Source organism: Betta splendens, chromosome 13 (genome assembly GCF_900634795.4).
Source record: "Betta splendens chromosome 13, fBetSpl5.4, whole genome shotgun sequence".
NCBI lineage: Eukaryota > Metazoa > Chordata > Actinopteri > Anabantiformes > Osphronemidae > Betta > Betta splendens.
The window spans coordinates 17,756,863-17,773,338 of NC_040893.2; the positions used below are offsets into that span (position 1 = coordinate 17,756,863).

At 44.8% G+C, this 16,476-nt stretch overlaps 3 protein-coding genes across 4 annotated transcripts; 1 reads left to right on the forward strand and 2 right to left on the reverse strand.

Moving 5' to 3' along the window:
* Positions 1-1,850: 1,850 nt before the first annotated feature.
* Positions 1,851-6,011, reverse strand: LOC114868217 (transcription regulator protein BACH1-like). The gene is made up of 5 exons (XM_029171655.3): positions 5,881-6,011; positions 4,813-5,070; positions 3,594-4,706; positions 3,314-3,520; positions 1,851-3,233 (listed from the first exon to the last, which is right to left on the reverse strand). Exons 2-5 carry the CDS (start codon positions 5,050-5,052, stop codon positions 2,847-2,849), a joined length of 1,947 nt encoding a protein of 648 aa, XP_029027488.1. The 5' UTR covers positions 5,053-5,070; positions 5,881-6,011; the 3' UTR covers positions 1,851-2,846.
* A 70-nt stretch (positions 6,012-6,081) lies between these two features.
* On the reverse strand, positions 6,082-11,019 carry usp16 (ubiquitin specific peptidase 16). The gene is made up of 18 exons (XM_029171654.3): positions 10,793-11,019; positions 10,573-10,639; positions 10,122-10,318; positions 9,934-10,037; positions 9,745-9,857; positions 9,427-9,650; positions 9,243-9,338; positions 9,014-9,144; positions 8,813-8,900; positions 8,533-8,614; positions 8,340-8,431; positions 8,203-8,256; positions 7,950-8,117; positions 7,195-7,840; positions 6,975-7,069; positions 6,798-6,884; positions 6,561-6,705; positions 6,082-6,470 (listed from the first exon to the last, which is right to left on the reverse strand). Exons 2-18 carry the CDS (start codon positions 10,631-10,633, stop codon positions 6,349-6,351), a joined length of 2,505 nt encoding a protein of 834 aa, XP_029027487.1. The 5' UTR covers positions 10,634-10,639; positions 10,793-11,019; the 3' UTR covers positions 6,082-6,348.
* A 78-nt stretch (positions 11,020-11,097) lies between these two features.
* Positions 11,098-12,980, forward strand: rwdd2b (RWD domain containing 2B). Of its 2 annotated transcripts, XM_041073488.2 has the most exons (5): positions 11,103-11,118; positions 11,241-11,530; positions 11,607-11,674; positions 11,830-12,192; positions 12,272-12,980. In XM_041073488.2, exons 2-5 carry the CDS (start codon positions 11,339-11,341, stop codon positions 12,522-12,524), a joined length of 876 nt encoding a protein of 291 aa, XP_040929422.1. In that variant the 5' UTR covers positions 11,103-11,118; positions 11,241-11,338; the 3' UTR covers positions 12,525-12,980. The 2 variants fall into 2 exon arrangements, with proteins under 2 accessions (XP_029027490.1, XP_040929422.1); XM_029171657.3 differs by having other exon boundaries at positions 11,098-11,530.
* The last annotated feature ends 3,496 nt before the right edge of the window (positions 12,981-16,476 follow it).

Consider the following 16,476-nt stretch of genomic DNA (forward strand, 5'->3'; position numbering starts at 1 on the left):
TAGAACAACCAAGTGTGAACACAATCTGTCCTCGTCTCCCGTTTGTTAATCTGACAGTTGCACACCGGGTTGCTAGCTACTTGGGTTCTCTCATTTCTGGAGGAGATTACAGTCCTGTGGTGCTGGTTCGTATATAATCCTGTCAATGCTTCGCAGCCTGCTTTGCTGCACTGCCCTGAAACTGCCCTGAGTTTGTAGTGACAGCAGCATGTGCTCAGTTAGAACACATGCATAATTGACAAGCATTAACATTAACAAGCGCCAGCATTAACTAATGTTTATGCTGGTTCCATGTCCCAGTGATGGGTTCTGTCACAGATATTTATGTGTTGAAAACTGAATGTTTCTGATCTTTTGCACCAGTGACTCCCGCTGTAAAGAATCAGTGCTGGTCTTTGTCATTAGCATATATATTCTCTGCTTTAGCAAGTTTGTAGGCAAACCGACTTCCAGATGCTTTCCTTTCTAATCCTTGTTTTCCACTTGCTTCCTGTTTCCTAATCTCTGCAACCTAAGTACTGCAGAGTCAATCAGAGGATAATGATTAGAATCATTGTGAAAGGTTGGTGCAGAGACGTGCGTAAAAACCCCCAGAGAAAGTAAAAGGTGCATTATAGAGGAAATAAAGGAACAGCTATTACACAAAGGTTTGCCACTGATGGGAAAAATAAAGGGGAGGTGGAGAGAAGACAGAATGCAGAGATCTTCAGCAATTTGAGGGAAAAAAGAAATATGGGCTCTGACACAGAAGATATATCAAGACAGATACAGAGTTCAAGGGGGCTTTGCATTAATCTCACGTTGTAATGACAGTTTAAGGTTTTGGTATTCTGATGAATTCCAGGATTGGACTTAAACTGCTTTCATTTTGTTCGCTGGTCTTTAATCTTCTAACCCTGGATTCTTAATCAGAACTCAGAGCAGGTTTTTAATCTCGCATGAATGAGGCCGCGGATTACGGGCCTCTGACCTTCCTATGCTGCACAGCTGCTTCCTCCTCAAATCAAGTCTCTCATCCTGTGTAGCTTGCAAAAGAGGATCATCTTAGTTTTGCGCTACAATGCTCCAGAATCTCAACTGTGCATAAAGAGAGAAATATCGAGAAAGACTCCTAATTTTTGAAAAAGGCCTAAATGGAACTGGAAGATGATATTAATGTCTATACTGCACTATTCTCCCCTCATACTCTTTGACTTTTAGATGCAAACGCTACTTGTCAAATTTAGCGAGCCTGTGTGTCTGTGCGTGCGTGCGTGCAAGTGTGTCTGTGCATGTGTGTGCGCGCGTGTGTGCGTGTACATGTGTGTGTCTGTGTGCGTGAGTGTGTGTGTGCATGCGTACCTGTGTGTGCTTGTGCGTGTGTGTGCGCACGTGTGTGTGTGCGTTTGTGCGTGCGTGTGCACCTGTGTGTGTGTGTGTGTGTGTGTGTGTGTGTGTGTGTGTGTGTGTGTGTGTGTGTGTGTGTGTGTGCGCTCTAATGCGTGTGTTTGTGCATGTGTGTGTGCGCGCGCGTGTGTGTGCGCGTGTGTGTACAGTAAAGACAGGTATGAGCGTCATGACTTGCTTCAGGGCTGCCACAGTAATTACCACTTTAACCTTGGGGACTGAATTCTAGAGAGTCACGATGAGATTGTTTTTCTTTTCTTCTTTCATTGTTCCAAAATGTTTCAGGAGCTGTTTTAAAGGACACACTACAAACAATAATCAGGACATGTGGGAATTTCATTTCACAAATCGTTTCATAACACAACCAATAAATTACACTTTTAGATTTACAAGTGTGCCCAAAGTAAGAGTTCTATTCATTCTGCACATACGCTGATGTAGTTATTAACCAAGAAGCAGCAAAGTAGATGTGAAACTTTGAACTTTATTTGATGTTTAGTCATGTCCAGAAATGTTGATGTTACATGTGCAGGAGGTCCAGTTTACAATATTGTAATATAGTAGTAGGGTAATTAAACTCAGCAGAGCCGACAGTAAATAGATTTGTACTTCCATCTGCTGGACAATTTATGGTACTGTACATCGACAGAGTGGAAAATATTCCTCTGCTTGTGAAACAAAACACTGAACGGTAACAAAAATCTTTATTTCTTATCCATAAAAGCACTTAGTAAAAAATCCCCATGCAGTCAGACTTAGATGTAAGAGAACCCTGTCAGTGTGGGCTCTAAATGTGCAGCAGTGCTTGAGATTAGAAACCTTCAGTATTCACACAACTACATAAGGCACGTCATCAAATAAAGATCTTTATGTTCCCTTTAACAATTTTAAGCACCTAGAAAGCATTCCTCAAAAATAGCGGGAAGCTGATACATGTTTAAACAATGCATTAGTAGTCAAATAATGCTCCTAAGAAGCTGTAACGAAGTCTAAAACTCGACTGTAAAAAGTGATGTTAGCTCTTTGCACGTATAAAACAGCATATTGTTAAAATGACAGCTCATATTATACCAAACTGATTCTAGTGAGCAGAGAATGACAGAACTGTCCTTTACAATGGAGGGTGTGCGGGTGTACAATGGGTGAATGTGCAAAAACAATTAGGTTTTCATCAAACACAGGTCAGGTTGAGAGTTTCCCTGAGACAAAGGTCATTTTAGAAAATCATCCTCCTCATGCAAACACAGAAACATTTGGGAAAAACATGAAATTTGCCTTAATCTTCAAAATAGTGAGATTTACATTATGTGTTAATTACAGTAAAATTAGATACAGCAAAAGGATGAAGGACACAGCTGTGTGTTAGGATGTTTCTATTAGACGGGGGATCGTTCAGAGATCACAATGTAGAGCATGTCTATCCCCAAAGGAGATTACAGTATGAAAGTAAGAAAGTCCAGTTACAATGTGTTGTTCATATACAGACAGGCGCTGAACAGGGACTCGGGAACAGAGCAGCTCTGTGGAGAACCGGTCTCCTCAGCGTGTGCGCTGGGCTCCGGTGCAGCGGGCTCAGCGGCGCCGCCGGGCGCCCCACGCGGGTCGCACGCCGACGAGCAGCTCACCATCTCAATAGTGATGTGGGACTCTGCGTCTTTGCCCACGCAGCCAGCTGAGCACAGAGGGAGGTCTGGTGAGGGGAGCTTGGCCAGAAGCTGCACGTGGTCCTGCTCAGCGGCGGCGTCCGCGCTGACGCTCCTGCAGAGGACACACAGGCTCTGCCGCATCTCCTCCAGGCTCCGCTCCAGCTCACGCCGCTCCTGCAGCAGCTGCTTCTTCTCGCTTTTCTGTAACGACACAGTAACGCTCAGTTTTTTGGTTTCTATCTTCAAGCTGTAATATATTTCCTGTATTAAAGGAAACTTACCAAGTCTGTAATTTCACTTTCCAGCTGACAAACGCTCTCCAGCTTCCTCTTCCGGCAGCGCCGCGCCGCCACGCGGTTTTTGCTTCGTCGGCGCACGTCGTGGACAAACTCCTGCTGATCTTGAGTCAGATCGTGGCGTTTCAGAAGCTGCTGGAAGGCGCTCCGGCTCAGCGCCGTGATCTGTTCCACGGGGAACGGGAGCTGAATCTGCAGAACAGAGGCTTTGAGAGTTAGATTTGTTTAACTTAATAACCAAACGCCAACTTCGTACCACACTGACCTCGGCTGCTCTTCTGTTGTCAGTATCTCCATCTGTGTCCAGATCTGAGTCTTCCCCAGAGTTGAAAGAGGAGGACATGCACGGACTCTTCTCCGACTGGGACAAACTGTCAGCAGGCGGAGTCGGATCGTCACCTGTTCCAAGGTCCTTGAAGAAGGGACAGTCTCCTACGCTGGAGCTCAGATCCAGCTGCTTAAGCCAATGGAAGTCTGATGCCTTTGCCAGATTGTTTTGGTCCATGTGATCGAGGAGCGGTGGTTGAGTCTGAGGTGGACATAGTTCAGACCAGAATCCCTTTGCCAGATGTTCAGCCACTTCTCTCTCAACGCTGCTCCTCTCCTCAGGGCCCTCTTCATGGCTTGTAGGAGTCAGTTTGCTGTCTGAAAGGTCACCTGCCGCTCTCTGTTCAAAGCCGGCGTCGCTCTGCTCTAACAACGCGCTGCAGTCGTTTTCTGCTGAGGTGCTGAGCAGTGAACCAGGATTACAGTGGCTCTCAGCACCAAGTGTCTCAACCGTCTGTTTAACATCGTCTGCTGCTGGTTCAGTAACGTCTGGCGGAGCCGCGTCCCTGGTGGTCGACAGCTCACCACAGTCATCCAAGCTCTCTAAAACGTCTCTTTCACAGAGCTGAGCGGGATGTTCTGCGTTGTCAGAATCTGAGCATGCCAACATGGGGCACAAGCCACTTGCTGTTAACTCCTGAGCTAAGGGGATCATCTGTGGCCCACAGTTCTCCAAACACAGCTCTTCCGCCCCGCCGTTTGTTTGACCCTGCAGTGCTCGAGGACACTGCGACGGGAGGTCCGTTTGTTCGTCACCTGCTGAAGGCACTGAGCTGTGTGACTCGCATGATTCCGGCTCGCTGCTCTCTGCGCCACAGCCAACAGTGGCACCGGAGTCCCAGCTCTGACAACAGACTCGACGCCTGGCCTTCCGCGAGGTTCCTTTGCCTTCATCAAACTTCGGGATGAGGAAATCGAAGCATCCCGACTCCAAAGTGTGAAATCCCAAGAACTCAGCACCGCTGCGGATGGCGTGAATGTTTTCTTTGGTGAAGAGCAGTTTCGATGTGTAGGCAAATTGCAGCAGAGGTTGAAATCCTTCCACAGTCACCTGTGTGTGTGTGTGTGTGTGTGCATACAGCATAGTTGTAGCATTGTTACAAAACAATGTATGCATGTATGAGAACTGCACAGCCCATTTACAGCGGGACACTGACCTCATCAGGCAGCGTGATGATGGGATTCTGCTTGGTGACACCAGTCACTCTACTGCGAAAGTATTCGCTGCAGGAGGCCAAGACGCAGCAGTGTGCCCTGAAGCTCCTGTTCTCCACCACCACCGTCACGTCACACAGGACGTCCCGCTGCCGCTGCTCGTTCAGACACTGGAGCACGTGGGCGCTGTGTACCCCTGACTGGAAGGTGAACACTGATGTGCGAGGAGCTTGGAGTGACATTGTTGTTACAGGCTCAGTCTGTGGGCAGGAGCAGAATGGAGGTTAAAAAGGGGGCCGCGATGTAGACGACACACGATGAACTGTAGCAGCGATTAATAAAAAATGAGAATATTGTTACTGTATTTGCTGCATGACTGTTTATCACACACATATCATGTGGATTTTAGGGGTGTGTGCTTCAGAACAATACAAATGGGATCTGATTGGGTCAGAGAGAAGACAAATCAAATGTAAAGTGACCTCATGCAGGACAACCTCGCTAAGTTATTGAAGAGAAACGTGATCGTAAACATAATTACGATCAATTACACTGCGTTCTACCGACTAACTATTGTTAGCCAGCTAGGCTAGTTAGCGATAGTGCTGAGACATGATTTAATGGCCCCGAGTTATGTCATAAAATATGATTGTGTAAACATTGGCAGTTAAATTCATTAAGCGACACTTACGTTAACTCAACAGGGTCATAGAGGAAAACAGCAGCCTCCGCGAGCTCAAACATCCTGGATGGACTTTTAATTTTACACCTAACGTCAACAAGTTTAAAATGCTGACTCACGCTTAGTCACGTTACCCCACAATGGCCCGCTGAAGGCTAGCAAACTGCTCGGAGTTTCTAAAAGCAGGTGTTACGCCACTAGTAGGTACGTTTTCATGAATGTAACAACTGGAAATGTTAGCCGAGCGGAGCAGCTTCATGCTAGGCCGAACCGTTAGCTACTGTACATATGGACGCGCCTAACGCGTCTCTCCTCGTTGGCTAAAACCCGAACGCGTCCGACACAGCGCCGTGATAATTGGTGGTGTTAAACAAAAACGTTAACTGACCTGCCATATCGTCAGATATCACCGCCATCTATGAATAGAGTGTACAGTTTAGACGGCCGCGTCCACCCGGAGCCACTTCACTCCCGTCATATGACAACTTGGACCAGGAAAAGCTGCTTGTACAGTCTGCGCATGCTCAGTGCGGAAGACAGGATAGCAACTTTTTCTCATTTTGAAGCATCTTTCATCACAAGGCAAGGATTAAATACTTATAAATATTTTATTACAAGTTATTCTCTCACAGTTTTCTTCAATGATATTCATGAAGGTTTTCATGTCACCTATATTTTTATTACTGTTTATTACAGTGTTGACACTGTGATGATGGTATTAACACGGTCAAAAGTCCCTTCAACCCCATTATTTTATTACAATACAGATAAATGAGTTTGAGGTCCCTCGTACAGTTAGATAAAGAAGCAGCAGGTTGGTATAATTAGGTTTCCTGAGTTGAGAGGCACTGTTCAATTAGAAGATCCTTTCGTAGAAGAGGAGGTAGGCTTGGCAACTCTGGACTTTACTCTCGCTCACAGGCTGGATGCTGGTGTCGCTGATATGGAACCAGGATCCTTTGGGTGGCTCGGCATCTCCTGGAGGGAAGAGGTGAGTTAGTGCAGATGCTTAAATTAAAGAAGCAGAGTTAAGCTTCAATATGGATCGTCACACTCGAGTGCACCCACCTTCTTCCGAAAGTCCATTAGATGATGCTTTGTGATGAGGCTGCACTTTCACATAAGCTGTGTAATGGCCCGACCTCATTGTTCCACTGTGCTCTACAATACCATACAAACTGTATAAGATCTGAGTCCCTCCCTCTGTGACGTTCTGTTTGGAAACAAGTTTCTGTGAGTGCCCAGAGTATAAAAAAAATAGTAGTACATTAATATGTAATATAAGGTGTTTTTTTTTGTTGTTACCTTGCATTTGAGTGAACAAAATGGAGCTAGATCCAAGATCAGGGGGAACTGGACATGTCGGTTCACCTTGCAGATGCTATAGGCACTCTGGTGGAAAAGAAAATCAGTCAACTGGCTAATCATAAGTTAAAAAAGCACTGCTAACCCGACCAGAAATAGATTGTATTACTGTATTACCTGTTGAAATCTCTTCAGATGAAGGGTGAGAACTGGTGGGGGGGAGGAGATGAGCATTTGCTTCAAGGCATCGGTATAGATATTCTTCTGAGATCCTAAATAAAGAAAAAATAAAGATGTTGAACTTTACTGATTGAAAAAAGAAAAATGTCCAATGTTCTTTGAAAAAAAAACCCCAGAAAATATTAGAAAAGAATCCAAATGTGACAGATCCACTTACCACCAGCTTTGCCCTGGTTCTGCTGCCGTTTCGTGCACGTGACACACAACAGGCTGTTGTTCTGCGTGAGGATTTCCACTTCAGTGAACTGTAACAGGGACGAGTGTACGGAACACTCCTGCTTCTCGGGGGCCGTTCGAGCAGCCAGTGTGTGGAAGGCCAGCTCAGGGTCCTGGTTCACCACCGTGTACTCCTTGAGCTCTGGCTCATCTTCTGTCTCCATGCCTTGTTCCGAATCATTACTGTCGTCTATGAAGGCGTCGTCCAGAGTGACTTTCTCCATGTCACTCATCAGCGCAGTGTGCTGCTCTCCTTCCTCATCCACGTCAGATGTTCTGTCTCCATCCAACGAGGCATCTTTTGGGGGCTGCTGCTCCTCGGATAAGACGGTAAAGCGGTTGCTGTCGGAAGACGCGGCTGCTGAGGGCTCGTCGGTCACCGTTTCCTCATTCTCCTCTTTCTCTTTCTCAGGCTGCTCTGCATCGCAGCTGTCCGGCGTATCTTCACGCGTGTCCGTATCAGCACTTCGCGCATCACTCGTTTCTTCATCTGCAGCAGGATCGGCCTTTTCAACCTCTGTGCGACTGGGAGATGTGAGACTTTCCAAAGTGACCCTTTCTTCAAATTTCTGCTGCCTCTTTTGTTGCTGCAAAAAGAGACAATTCACCATTTAGCTTATACTGCGTAACAACAGGACAAGCTCAAAGACAAGCTACGGTGAAAGAAGGCGACTTTGTTATACATCTACGAGGAACCTTTGCTTGCTTTTTCGCCTGCTTCTTTGCTTTCTTCTGCTGGTACTTGCTACCAGCAGCAGTGGGGGTGTCCTCCTTAGTGCTGGTTAAAGTAGGGCTGTTTCTGCCATCTTGACTTGATTCACTGGACTTCTGAACTCCTTTTTTCTGGTTCTTTTTTCTGTACGCCTGTTATGATGTATCCATAGAAAAGCACATCCTTGTAAACCACACAAGGCAAGAAAACTCTAATGAAAAAATGCTACGGCTTTACCTCATCAGAAACCGGAAGAGAAAGGTCCAAAAACACTTCGGTGACAACAGACACCTGTAAGTGCAAAGTGAGATATAACTACACACTGACTGTAGCTGACGCTGCACGATTACTATAAGTTAGTCCTCAATACACACCGTTTTACAGCTTTGACACATGATAGTGCTCGTCATTTCCCCACCAAAAACCTGGTCCACAAAGTTATTTGGAAATCCTTGTTTCTCATACTCTGAAAGTGAGTCATTGTTAAACAGTCACTTTTCAACACACATTTACAGATTTTAAACATTTATTCTTTGGGTTAGGTTAGATTTAAACCCAGTCATTTACCTTTGACGACTGTTTTCAGCTGCTCTGCATCTGTGCTTTTTGTAGATTGTTTTAATACCTCTGTGATACCAGAGACCATTCTCTGTAAAAGGTACAAACATAATCAGTCAATCAACAGTTGGAGATATAAAATATACACCTTCTACCATCTTCCAATAATTTCAGCCTCTATAGAAAAGGAGCTCTCTGGAAATGAACACTTGAACAGCTAGAATGTACATTATAGCCCCTCTTATTTTAACTTGACACACAGAGATGACTTTTAAAACTGAATGCATACCTTCAGCTCCTCAGTTCGCATCCCATCCAGAAGGTAGCGAAGCAGCTCCTGGCTATCTTGCTGCTGAAATCCTTTGAACCTAGCAGCTCTGCAGGTTAAGAGATGACACCATAAAAACTTTGATGCAGTGTTGCTAGGAAGTACAGAGGCTTTGTACACATATTAAGTGTAAGGTCCAGCTCAACATGTAGTCATGCTCACTTTTTACACACTTGACTGAACAACTCCCTTGGCGTTACCACACTTTTCTTGGATTCCTGGATCTCATTAAGCAATTGACACATGGCCAAAGTCAGGGGTCCAGGCTGGTCTAACTGCACAGCAATAGGCTCCTGCAATTATAATTAAAACCAACAATATTAAACCATGTAAACCGTGTATATTCAGGGTTATACAGATAATAAAATGTAGCAGAAAAACAACAACACACCAGCTCTACTGAGACAGAAGGTGTTATGTTAATACTCCTGTTCTCTTCTGCTACTTTGTTGAGAGTCTGTCTTAAGAGCCTGGTTTGAGAGAGACTCTGGAAAAGACAAAATGAAAAATTAATTACTCTGCTATTTATGTTTATCTTTTTTTACTTCAGAAGAATCTGCAAAGCACAACCTCACCTGAATAACTGCATTAAAGAAACAGGTGTTTCCCATGTTGCTCAGTCCCTTTACTGGAACACCACCTTTCTTGTCAGTTGTGTCTGACCTTTGTGATTTCACAACATTCTCTTTCTTGCCGTTTATCATTTCTTGGTCCTTGTTTTCCTTGTCCTCGGTTTCCTCTGCTTTCAAAGTCTCTGTGTTCTGCTCAGCTTTCGAAAAGCTGTCTTCCTCTTTTACTCCTAAATAATCAAACAAAACACATGAATTTCAGAAACACATGACTATGATAAATACTGGTCCTACAATGATGATGACATTTCCAGTGATGCCTACTTTTCTGCTCCCCTTTTACTGGATCCACAGAGGTTTGCTTTTTTAAACTGGTCAGCAGCTGAGCCAGATGTCCAGTTCTGGAATACTGCACTTCCTCATCACATAGGTAACACCTGCAGGGTTTAAACATGTGGTGATGAGAACTTCCCATTTTAAGCACCGACTAATGCACCGCAGCATCATACTCACCACACGTTCCAGTTGTCCAAACTGACCACCAGGCAGTGCGGATCAGAACGAGGAGTCTGATAATGTTTAATGGCATGTTGGTTCTCAGAAGTTCGTCCACATCCCTTGCAGAAATAAATGAATCTCATCATTTACCAAGAAGTCACTGTAAACACTGTCAAAATACGAATGATGAACAGCAAACTCACCCTATGTCCACATTTCAAGCACATCCACACAGGTATGTTTTCTTTATCCTCTTCAGAGTCCTGTGGCAGAGTGGCACTGGCATTTTCTTTTCTTTCATGCTGCTGACAATCCTGGCAGCTCGTCCAATCAGAAATCTCATGTAACTTCTTCAGAAGAGCTTGGTCTGCTCCCTTCTTAATGTGCCTGCATGATGGGCCTATGAGGACCAAAACAACCCGACACAATGCATTAAACTCTATCTTGGTCTTGACATAAGATTCAAGAAATCTATTTTAATTTATTTTATTAATCCCAGAGAGAAATTATATTGCACACTTTGATCACTGTCACAGTTGGAGGTACACAGGAGATTAAAAACAAGATTGCTAACTCATCTACACACATTGACATCAAGTCTAATTACTATTGTCTAATTACATCTAATTACAAAGAGGGTGATAAACCGGTTACCTGTCAGCTCTATGTCATCGTCCTCTCTGGAACTCTTGTCCTTGCCTCTTTTCTTTCCCATTTTCCCCTAAAGATGAAAGGAAGTAAATATATATGTAATAAATATATCAAATTACACCACTAAATAAAACAGCATAGGCCTACGACATTAAGAAGAGGAAGATGAAAGCAAAAAATGAAATTAAATCCATAAATCATCCGCATGGTTCTGTTAACTTACCGACACAAACGAAACCTAAAATCCTCACAATCGTCAGTTTCGTTTACTTTGTCTGCGCGAATTGTTCAATGGAGTCATTGTCAACTTGGTTCACTGAGCACAGCCGAAGAAAGTCGAGACTTCGGCCAATGAATGGTCTAACAAGTTCCAAAAGCTCCAAATTCTTTCGCTGATTTGGCATAAAAAATCCCGGTTGACACATGCAGTCAACAGGGGAACAAAATGAGATGGTGTCACTGTTTTTGCCGCTCGGTAGTGTGTTTCCGGTGTGCGTCGATGAAAGCTGTCCGACTTGAAACTAACTAGGGAGTCTAGGGGTAAACGTGGTCGGTAAATCACGTAAAGGGTTTTAATGTGTGCCGATTCAGCTAGTCACAGCTAATTTGCATTTATTGCGATACTTTCTAATAACATAATGATATAGCGATAACATAAGTCTAATTGACAGGTGGCGACATATCAACTGGAAACCGACAATATGCTGACGACGCTTTAACGCTCTATGTGTGATACCACGGATCGAAGCGTTAGCGTGGCCTCACCAACATGTCTTACCTGGAGTGGGCTGAGGCTCAGCTGGCGGAGCTCGAGCTCCTGACGAGCATGTTTCCCAGCCGGGAGGAGCTGGAGATCACAGACCAGCTGGCACTGGCCGAGGTCAGGGCCTTTGTGGAGGGTTCAACGGGCTGCCCTCCTTCCTCCAGACCCCAGTTCCTCATCAAACAGAAGCTGGACACCGTAAGCATGGGTGGATTATCCAGTTCAGATGAAATAATGCATCTATTTAATGTCAGACTTTCTGTCCTCTCTTTAGACGGATGTCACTGTGTCCTGTCAATATCCATCTGAATATCCCAGTGTATTACCAGAGATAACAGTCCGGTAAGACACTATTCACTGCTGAAGTCTAGTGTGAAAACTTAATTACACAGATACTTACAATTAAATGCAAACTATATTAGAGGCTGTTTGTGGTAGAGACGATGTTGGTGCCAATCTCCTATAAAGCCTTTCTTCTCAACACGTTTGTGCTGCAGGTGTTCCAGCCTGAGCCGAGCCCAGCAGACGCAGCTCCACTCAGATCTCAATGCGTACCTCACAGCAAACTGCCGGGGGGACGCGTGCGTGCTCTCTGCCGTGGACTGGGTCAAAGACAATGTGCGGCTTTTCATCACCAGGAGCTTAGCCACAGCACCGGCCTGTAAGAAAGAGTCTGCCCCTTCACAGGAAGTCTTCAGCCGCCTGTGGATTTACAGTCACCACATCTACAACAAGACAAAGAGGAAGAGCATCCTGGAGTGGTCCAAAGAGTTGGGCCTGTCGGGGTTCAGCATGCCTGGGAAGCCGGGTATTGTGTGCGTTGAGGGTCCTCAGTCCGCCTGTGAGGAGTTCTGGTCCAGGTACCTTCATAGCAGTTACTTTTACCAGCTGGTGTCACTGCCAGAAGCCGAGGTTTCTAAACTTTTCCCTATTTCACAGAGTGAAGGTTCTGACATGGAAGAAGATCATGATTCGACATAGAGAGGATATTCCCCTTGATCAGCGGGCCGAGGACAGCAGCACTGGTCAATCTATAGACTCTCTACGCAAATTCACAGGCTTTGAAGAAGCAATGTTTGACCCCCATGGGAACAGAGGGAATCACATGGACCTTGGGCAGCTCTACCAGTTCCTAAATGAGAAAGGCTGTTGTGACGTCTTTCAGATATATTTCGGCATTGAAGGGAGGTAGTGTCCAGCATACATACTGTAGGCACTTGACAGGTGCTTTGTTATTATAAAGTGATGTGGAATTTGAGGAACCGATTTCTCACTTTGTTGTGGCTAACAGGCAATTTTGGAAAAAAAAATTATTTATTGAAGAGGTGTTTATCTGAGAGTTTTCTCAAGGACTCTAGTTATATTTGCAATTTTAATATTCCTCTACATGCCACAGATCACACCTTGCTCTAGGTGTTTCTTCTCTCAGACGCATCGTTGTGTATTACTACCAGGGTATTATAGGATTTTCTGGTCTGATACCACATTAATAATTGGACAACACTGACAACAATGTGCTAGTTATGTGTTTATGAAATCTGTTGATGTCCTTATGAATTAAAGATAACATGACCATGGAAAGTCTTTCTCCAGTTTGTGTGAGATGAGTTGTGCATAATTATGGATTAAACCGTAGCAATTTGTTGTAGATTGGCGTGATTGTATGTACTAAGTACTTAATATGGTTGTTAAGGATATGTCATTGAAGATTTTTTTTTATTAAGGTGCACTCTACACTTATAAAGAGTCATTGACAGTATGTTAAACCACACAAATTCATATTTTACCCTTTTCTAAAATGGTTAAAGCAAAAGGTTGTCATCATACACTGTATATGTAAATACACAACACCACAACCACGATATTTTAACTGACTGGGGAATATTCTAATGCAGGAATATCACAAAAAACACTTCAAATGAATTTTAATGTGGTAATGTGTGGTGAAAGGATACACACCCTAACTCTGTTGATCTGAGTCAGTTTAATTTGTTGTCCAGCAGGTGGCAGCGTGACACAATCAGAGCACAAAGCGAGTTCAGGATGTTCTGTTGAGAACAAATACCCTGCAAAACCTTGGTTGACCTCTATTAACCTACACAATGAATTGATAATAATAATTAGGTTTAAAACAATTTCAGTGCCTATTTGCATTAACGTTATGTTATTTGAATAAATAATAAATAGTCATGGGTTTGTTGAGGTAGATTTACTGATACTGTCCTCAGCATTGTCCCTGTTGTGCATTTATTTTGAGTATTTATCCTAGAAGCTGCCTGGACCAGATTTCTATGCCTCTGTTAGTGAGCTGCCAAGGCGTGTGCCCTGTTAGGCTCATCCTGGTGTGTTGTGCTTTTTATTTCCCCTCAGAGAACAGAGACTTGCCGGAGTCTGATCTGCTCCGTTCTGACCAGTGGACCCGTTCTCGCCTCTTCTGAAGACTCATCAGAGGAGTCTTCTGTTGGTTTATTTCGCACAGCTCAGCTCCCAGGTGCATTTTTAACTCCAGCTTTGTCTCCAGGACTTAATACAAATCTGCATGAAAAACCATTCTCAAACCCCCATTTTACATTTTTAGCTCCAATACCCTTCGCTCAGCAGTTCCACAGTCAGGTTTATGCTTTTATTGTTGCTTTACTCTGTGGATGAGCAGCCTCTCTTGTCTGTAGTTAAAACTGGTTTCATTCTAGCGTGTTTACTCCTAATAAGGCTACAGCTCATCGGCCGTAAAGCAGGTGTTTGCTGTCATATTCACCATTTTAGTCTAGAGCACAGCTGCAAACAACTGGACATCAGTCGACAAGCCTTCAAATACGATCATTTAGAATCCACAAATGCCTCTTTTGCCATTTAAATATCATCTGCAATCGTTGAAGGTATGTGATACTGGTTTTATTATGACCAGTGGAGTGTGACCTAGCAGCCTTTGATGGGAATTATGTGTAGAGGCTCTTTCACTGGGGACAGGACTGTTTCTTTATTCCATGCTCAGATGCTTTTCTAGATATTTTATTGATCATCTCTTTTCCCTGTTTCTCGTGAGGCTCTTTAGTCCTTCGCTGCCGTGACTAAAACAACAGCAGAGCTCTCTGCAAACACAGAGAGACCTCTCGTGTTCCAGCTCGCGGCTGCACAGTGAGCCGATGAGCAGCGCCCGCGGTTTTCCAGCCGGATTTGATCCTGACATCAGCAGAAGTGGCTGAAGGCGCGGCGGCGAGCGTGCGCCTTTCAGGTGTAACTATGAATAGCCCAGCGGAGCGTGGAAACACGGCCGAGTCACAGTCGGCCGCTTCCTCCGTCACAGTTTGCTGCTGACGTCTGCCCGTCAGCGGCGTCCAGCAGCTTCACTTTCATTCGCTGCAATAAAGAGCTCATGTAGCGTTATTGATCTGTGCTGCAGCTACAGCTGTGGTGCCGCTCATTAACACTTACTGTGCTCAATACAAGTCAATGGAATCATAGCAGGTCAAGCGAGGACGGCTCCTTTGCATCATGTGGTTGTGTTTGCAGCTGTAACCAACCTGCAGCAGTGACTGAGCTAAAAGCATCACCCGGTGTCGCTGCCAGTGTCTGTGCAGCATCTGGAACACGCAACGAGGAGACGCACAGCAACGCTGTGTCAGTGCATCCTGGCTGACCAGATCCTGTAAAACCTCCAGTCATCATCCCATTTCTTCTTCTGGTCCGCAGAACTAAATGCCGTCACTGTCTTCAATCTCTGTGCTCTCTGCCTTAACTCAATAGCTGCTGTGGGCTCTTTTCCAGCCCACTGTGACGCAGAGAACGCCTCAGCGCATCGAGGTTGTGCTTTGATTTCTATTCTCTGGGGTGGCGCCTGCCTCGGGCCCAGCTGCAGCTCTGGGGCACCGGTGGCCAAATGCTGGGTTCAGCCTGGTGCCGCTGTGGAACTAGCTCGTTCTCCCACGGGTTCTCCTCTGCGTGGGTTCTGGTGAGGCGCTCCAGCTTCCTCGCAGCAGAAGGTGGGAGCCTGAGCCGGAAGAGCCCGTCCAGCGAGGCCCCTGCTCCCCTCAGCAAAGTGTGTCTGATTTCAAAAGGCAGCCTGTACAGTACAATGATCAGATCCACGGCTGAGATTTGGAAGCGTTCTTCTTTCAGGGCAGCGAACAACGCGCAGGTCGTCTTTATGACTAACGGCAGCTATACATAGAGTCTGCATGGACGCCATGGGTGCGACTTCAAAGTCTCCACTGTGTGTCTGCTGTTGTTTGTGCCTTTGGCCCTAAACCATATTATCTCCCCAGGAGCACATCTAAAGAGTCATAGTAAATGGGCTCTGGAGTTTGTGCAGATAAAGAGCTTGGCAAATTACAGCAGAAATCATCGGTTATCCCTTGTTCTTCGAGCCCGTCTTGGCAGCTCTTTGCGAAAACAATTTTTACATTCGGCTTCATTCTCGCACGATTTACTGGCGTTTTTCTTTTTTTCATCATTTCAGACAATAACCTAATTCTGTAGGTCTATTGAACTGGTGATGCATATAATTGAATTAGTTTTGAATGTCATGCTGAGGTGTTTCAACATGTCTATAGCTGGCACCCGCTCGCGGAGCCGAGCTCGTATAAATAGTGTTGTTTTGTGGGCTGTAAACACTGAACAGGCGCCTTTGAGAGAGTGGGGAGTTTCCAAACCTATGCTTAGAAATCTTCATAGTCTTCAAAATGATGCACAGCACTGTGGCTTCATCCCACGTCGCTTTGTTATGTGTAATGTGAACAATGTTTTTGTTCTATGCACCAGTGCAGACTCCTCCTGCTTGAGCATTAATCACTGTCTTTCTTAGACATATCTCAGTTCGACTCTACCCCTCGAGTTATTTAGGTGCATTTGTTGTACTGTGACATAATATATGTCGTGCATATGCAGTTAATTGTACTTATAATATATTATATCCGATCATGTGTCTCGTCTTTCACTTCATCTCGTAAAACACTAGTCACAACCACATTTACGTTGATTAATGCCGTAGATCCGATGTATGAACGATGAACCAATTTATATCCAGTGCTTGAAGTTCAACATTGATTTTGCCGCTGAATCTATCACAATGTCTCAGAGCTGCACAGCTGAACTCCCGGCATATCAGTCTGTTAATTTGCCATTTGCTACGTTACCACTTTCAATTC